The 7,133-nt window shown below is 38.1% G+C and overlaps 1 protein-coding gene across 1 annotated transcript; it reads right to left on the bottom strand.

The window, feature by feature from the left end:
- Positions 1-1,179: 1,179 nt before the first annotated feature.
- Positions 1,180-6,311, bottom strand: LOC310936496 (lactoylglutathione lyase-like; the record flags this gene model as incomplete). Its single annotated transcript, XM_083900569.1, has 6 exons — positions 1,180-1,328; positions 2,309-2,398; positions 2,923-2,990; positions 3,729-3,869; positions 4,348-4,430; positions 6,243-6,311. 6 exons carry the CDS (start codon positions 6,309-6,311, stop codon positions 1,180-1,182), a joined length of 600 nt encoding a protein of 199 aa, XP_083756695.1.
- Between the last annotated feature and the right edge of the window lie 822 nt (positions 6,312-7,133).

The raw sequence follows: 7,133 nt of genomic DNA, 5'->3' as shown, positions 1-7,133 counted from the left end.
CACCACACTAATGGACCGGCATCATCCACATGCCAAACACACATCTCCCTAAATAAATCCTGTATTCCCAGCTACTGCAACATTCCACTGGTCTTGTTTCTTAAAAAGAGCAAATGCATTAAATGTACAGGAATACTGGGAATACATTTGAATCGATAATATAAGTAGATCATTGAGATAATATTGCTGAGGGTTCTTTCTTCACAAAGCGCTCCTGCTGGCTTTGTTCTCCTCTCCCATTCTCATTACATTCAAATAAATTATTTTTTCAACTCGATATAATCCAAAAATATCCAACATTACTGAATAAATGAAATCAATCACAGTGTAGTTAATTCAGTTTCAATTATAAGTCAAATGAATAAAGAAAACTGAATTCACCTTCAGGTTCAGCAGCTCTCTGGTGCCCCCTGCTGCCAAAGTGCTTCCTCCTTTCCATCAAAATAGTCAACTGCACTTTGAACTAAACTGTGACTTTACAGCGTCATTGTAAAATAGGCCGACAGAGCGGGTTAAGGAGCATAGAATGTCATCAATTAAAAATGTTTTAAGTACCTGACGGTTAATGTTTACAGTTTAGTTTGATGTGCTAAATAAACCTCTAAATGATACATTTCCCACAGGAACAAAGTCTAATAATCATGTGACCACTGCTATAACTTGGCTTGATTATTTCATCAAAAATACCAATCTTGTGTCAAAGAAAAAATAACATGCATTCTACAGTGACGCATTGCATTCACATAATAATAAAAAAAATCTGGTTATCTCATAATTATGACAAAGATCTCGTAATTATGAGAAAGATAAAGACCTCATAATTATGAGATAATTATCTTGTAATTATGACATAAAGAGCACGTTATTATGAGATATTTTCTCATAATTACGAGCTCTTTATGTCATAATTACGAGATAATCGGATTATTTTTTCATTATTATGTGAATTCAATGCGCCACCATACAGTTCATCTGAATGATGGCTTTTCCATTTACCGCACAGTAACACACTTTTTTATTTATTTTGAAAACATACAAATTGACGGCACATAACCAGCTACACTGTAGTTGTGATTTGCTCATCAACCTGCAATAAAAGTACAGCAAAGACACACTCGGTGCCTTCGTGCAACTGATTCTGCTCGGCTGTGCAGCACATACAGGCTGATACATTCACCGTTAAACCTGGATGTTGTGCTCTTCCAGTGAAGCCACATCATGTCCTCCCTGTTCGCCCTGCAGCAGGTAACACGGCGTCAATTCCTCACTCACAATCTCGATCCAGTAGCCGTCAGGGTCCTGGATAAACGCCAGGCCTTTAACTTTACCTGAGAGAAACACATACAGAGGAGGGGCAGCATATATAAATGATATAAATTAAACATAACTTAAGTCCTTTGAAATATAAAGTCTGCTACATTAAAGCATCAAATATTGGGCTGATTAAACCCATTAGCCCACACACAACTCTCTACATGTTTCTAAGTATAGCTGCATTTCCCACACTGTGCACAGGAAGTGATTTGTTTATGTCAAGACATGACGGAGGCAACGCAGAAGCACAACAGCGACGTACTGTAGCACTCGTAAGCGTACGAATGAAAACGCAAACAAAAGCTTTCAGAAGTGGATTCGATATCTGGGTTGTGTTTGGTGTTTGATGGTATTAGCGCAGGTTTAGGGATTATGACAGTTCACCTACTGTAGGCCTGAAAAGCTATTGTTGCCTCCTCTCCAGCCAAATAAAAATAATCTGGAGCCGCAAAAAAAAACTGACCCCTAAAATGAAGATAATATAAAATAACATTTTATTATACAGATATGTTTGTAAAAGAATGATAGTTTGTTTCATTCATGAAATGTATTTATACCCAACTGTTAATAAAGTGGAGGAAAAAAACGACTTAGAAATAAAACACAGAATTATGTAGACACAGGAAAATTAATGAAACTAAAAGTAACCCACTCTGAATTATTTAGATTTTATGGAGAGAATATGCCAAATGACCCTCCCGTTATTTCAAACACAATTTTGTCAGGTTTGGGTTGGTTTTCAATATCACATTTGATGGAGATATTAGATGTGATGCATCATCTTAATCTCTAAATATGAGAAGTTCACTTTGAAAGAAAGAAACAAAACTAAAAGAGCCACAGGTTGCATATGTCATGTCGTGTTTTGGGAGAGCGGTTTCCCACAAGTGCTCATACCAATACAATAATAGTAGAGCGGTAAATTGACAAGAAACACACACAAACATCGGTTGTCAGAACGTAATCTATATTTACTGACATTTCACATCGTCACCGTCGTCTGGCTTCTTGACAAACGTGACTCCCTGCTCTTCGAACAGTTTACAGGCGGCGGAGACGTCGGGAACAGAGATTCCGATATGTCCTGTCAAACGTCGGTTAACAAACAGAAGCGGTTCACTGTGAATCAACAGGACAGTTAGACGATAGAACAGAGCAACAGATAAACACGGACAGTTCATTTGTACTCTGGAAGAATGTGGAAACACTAAAGTTTGGCAGTCATCTTCATCATCATTAACACACCCTCCCTTCACTCTCACAGATTTACAAAACCCTTATTGGTAAAACTCCAACTTAACTTACTCAACCCCAAAGCTCACACTATGTTTGGTCGCTCATCATTTCAGTTTTCTGCTGTTGCACCTGCCTTAACATTGATCCTTTTTTCACTTCAAACATGTTGTTTATGTTGTTCGTCTGCGCTGTTTCTATGCTGCCTCTGGGCCAGGTCGTCACTATAAATGAGAATTGGTTCTTAACTAACTTACCTACTTCAATAAAGGTCAAATAAGAAAATAAAATAAAACACACTCACAAGGCTGCTCAGTGACTTTGACCTTTTTGAAAAAATACTAGGACAGAAGGACAGAGTCTGTGAGATCTTACCGAAGCCTTGTGGTTCACAGTTTCCATGGTGATAAGACTGATGCTCGTCAGACTCTGAGCCCCAGTTACTGATGACGGGAGAAGAGCACACAGTGAATAATGTACAAACAATGAAGATGTAAACATGTCTGATTACTCATACGACTAAGACCTTGTCCTCCTCTGTGCTAAAACATGTAAATTTTATGCAAATTAGAATGTGAGAATCCTCATTTGGCTCATCCAGTAAACTCTTGCTTCCTATTCTACACCTGGATCCTAGCAAAACTAGAGTTATTGATCCAACAAAGCAAATCATTATTCTTTTATTATTATTTACTTCCCTTCCCCTCACAACCTGCCTAAAAATATTAAAGTTGAAATAATCTGCAGCAATAACTACACATGTAAGGCTAACAAAGGCAGATGATTGTGCATCACCACAGTGACAACATAACATTAAAAACATGGGGTTATTCTTATTGATCTCAAAGTAACCATGTGTATCAATATGGAAAATGAAAGATGCCGTGTAGTAATACTAATTATATTTACAGAGCACCTTTCATACATAAAATGCAGCTCAAAGTGGCAATGAAGCTGCTTTAGACTGGTCTTAAAATGTGTAGAAAATATACACTAACAAAAGTAGAGTCTTAAATAATATAATATTTTAAAAGCCTCAAATGTATTGGCAGAAGAAGAGAGGCAAATCAAGTGTCTCTGCTGGAGATAGAAGAAGGCACTTAGAGCCAGTGCGAGGAAGCTAAAATCAAAGATCTTATTGAATCTCCATAGCTGGAGATGCACAACATTATAACACATACTGTGTCAGCTCAATGGTGGCTCTTCTGGAAAAAGTCCACGGCGTCTTCTCCTCCACATCTGTAGGAATATCATATTTGTCCTCAAAGCCCAAGAAGAAGAGAGAGAAATGCATGGAGGGGAAGTCAAACTTCTGCAGCAGCCTGTGAGAATTCACACACCAGAGAGAAAACCTTGCTAAAGTCACCAGTTATTGGACAAGGAGATCAACATCATGAAATAACCAGTAACGATAAGACTTTTCTGGTCAGAAGGGTAAAAAGTTTCATGCATTTTAACAAAAAAAGTGAGGCTGGTGATGTTTGGATGTTAAATAACAAAAGTGACATAGGAAAACAAGAGAGGGAATCTTGGTTTATATGATCTTCTGGAGTGAAAACGAAAAAGAAAAACCTTCTGATTGCATTGCAGTTTATAATAGTTTCATGCTATTATTTGGAGGAAAATTAGAGAGAGGAGGCACCTCTCAAAGAAGGAGGGGGAGCCAAACACTCTCACAGGAGCCTGTGAGATTCAGCATATCACAGATATCAGTCACCAAGTCCAGTTCATGAATAAGAAACTCACATAAAGAGAGAAAAACAGGTCAAAAGTGTAAAACAGTTACGGTGTCACACTCACGTCATGCCGAGGATTCTGGTGTAGAAATCCAGGGATTTCACTGGATCTTTAACCCTCAACATAGTCTGCTGCATCATGAAATCCTACACATACAGTACAGAATGGTGCCGTTAATCCAACACAAACATGACAGATATTTTATTTATATATAACAGGACGCATTTGTTGCAGAGGTCATTCCATGAGTAGTGAATAAAGCAGGCGGTCGTGGTGTTACCTGTAGGAGGAGATTTGGCTGGTACCATGTTGACGAGATTACAACTGGACGATACCACCTACGCTGTTGTCCACTATGTTTTATAGTCTATTTTCCTTTAAATTGGAACATGATTTACAAAACTCAGACCTGAAACTAGCGAGTGAGATCATTAAATCCCCAGGAAAAATGTTAAATTGGCTGAATTTCTTTTTAATAGACTTCCATTCAAAGCAATTCAACATACTTTAATTTCCTGGTTGGTTTCAGGAGGAAACCTGCAGACTACTTCCATGTCTTATAAACTGTATGATGAAAGCACTGTGACTTTAAATGCGCAGCAACACAGAGGGTTTAACAGAAACATTGTGGGTTAAGTAATTGTGAGTATAAGCGTGTAAACTCCATGTGTGCAACAAGTGCAAGTGTGCATGGAAAAATCCTGATCCTGCAGCCACAATGGTAAATGTGATATTATAACATGTATGAATGTAAATATATTGAATAGTGTAGACTTTGTGTGGCGTATTATGACTTTGTGTTATAGAGCGCAGCAGCATGTAGGGAGTTACGATTTCTCTAGTTGTGCTAACAGTTTATGAATTTCAGCTGATAATTATTAGTATCCTTGCACTCACTCACGAATGATGTGCAAAACGGTAACAAAAAGTGCTCTGAACCATTTTTTTTTGGGGTCAGAGCACTTTTTGTTACCGTTTTGCAATAGTATTGTGTTATTCTGCAGCTGCTGACACTGATATAGTGTAGTTTGCATACAAACGTCTGTGTGTGTGTGTGTGTGTGTGTTTCACAGATGAACATTATCTCTGTGGTTAGAGCCTCTTCCCCTTCCCCATGTCCTTCCTCAAAAATAAAATGTCCATAGAAACACAGAGAACACCCCTGTGGTATAAAGCATCCCTACATTTATATACACATCCATGCTTTCGACCAGGGGTTCTCAAAGTTTTGATACCTGAGGGCCAATTTAGGAACACAACATTGGACCGAGGATCGCCAAAGGAAAAAAAACAGAAAGAAATCCCATTCGTAATCATTTTAATGACCAGATTGCAGTTCTTCAGTTTACACTTATTGGTCTGTATCCAGTTAGGTCCAATAAACATTTAACAAGCTTAGCAACTCCTGGATTAAAACTATCAACTGTAATTCATTGCGGACCACTAGAAACATTTCTGCGGGCCGCCATTGGCTTGCGGGCCGCACTTTGAGAACTAATGCTTACGACAAAGTTGTTGTTTGTCCATGTCATTGTAAAACTTCTGAATACAGAGATGTAAAACTTCAGAGCCAGTGATGACATGAAACACACACACTCCAAAGCAAAACACACTCAGTGAGTGAACTGACTTTTTGACTGAACACATGTAAAAACATTCTCAATAAGTCCTGCTTATGAACTTTAATAGCAGTGAATAAATCCTTCAGAAAATATCAAGTGAAGCAGTTACTATAATTTTATAAAACTCTCAATCCTTGGTGCATATTAATCTTCTGTCAGATGCTGTAGTTTTTAGACAATACAAAACTATTATCACTTGTGTGTGTGTCACAATAATCTAAGTCCAATCAGCTGATTGAGATCACCTGTGTGTCTGCATGCACACAAGCCTTTAATGGAGAAAACTTTTTTTTAAATGTTAGTTCATCTTCTCTAAAGTCACAAAACTGCTCTTACCTTAGTCATTGGATCTCCATCTTTACAAGCTGCAGCCGCTGCATCGTCTGACAGACCTTTGTCCACCATTTTTCACTGAGGACCAGTCCAGTCCAGTCCAGTCCCCACGTCCACACTCACAGGCGCGTCCAAAGGGGTAAAGTGTGTGAGGGAGTGTGACATCATCAAATGTCTCAGGGCCCTCTAGCGGCTATGTTGAGAACTTCACGGTCACGGTATTATGGGAATTCCCCACAACAGGGTCACAAACTGGGACAGGGGTCTCAAACTCAAGTGTGTGTGTCGTTCGTTTTGTTATGGAACAATAAACACAACACAAACATTTATGTATGATGCAAAAGGACCCTATTAATCAACAAAAACAAACAAATAACATTATAACTTAATATTAAGTGGCATGATATAGGGGCCCACTTTTTACTCAAGCCATAACTTCATTATTTATGAGTAAGCTGACATTTTGACATACCAATGTTTTGTTGTACTGTACAGTGTCATCTATCATGTTAATTAAATACGCATTTAATCAAGAGTATTACATATGTGAAGGAGTGTGTGAGAAGTAATAAAAGTGTCTTATAACACACCGTTTCCATGGAAATCCTCAGAAACCAGAAATCCCTGCCACACAGGTATATTTGGTAGATCTTCAGTAGGGAAAGATCAACAGACACTGCAATCACATGGCTTTAAGCAAAAGTACATACTGTAATAAAATGATATTCTCGTCTCTAAACCACACATGGCATCAGCTGCTGCCTAAAAATCAATTACAAGATGACATCATTATGAAGCTCAATTCTCACAAAACACACATTCTCTTATAAACAGGTTTAAATAAAGGCGCTTTGTAACTTTGATGAGCATTCAAATCAATGTGTGGCCCTTCAT

The sequence above is a fragment of the Microchirus variegatus genome (genome assembly GCF_963457635.1).
Source record: "Microchirus variegatus genome assembly, chromosome: 14".
In the NCBI taxonomy this organism is placed as follows: domain Eukaryota; kingdom Metazoa; phylum Chordata; class Actinopteri; order Pleuronectiformes; family Soleidae; genus Microchirus; species Microchirus variegatus.
The sequence above is the reverse complement of the archived record's forward strand: the minus strand, read 5'-3'. Positions and strand labels throughout refer to the sequence as shown.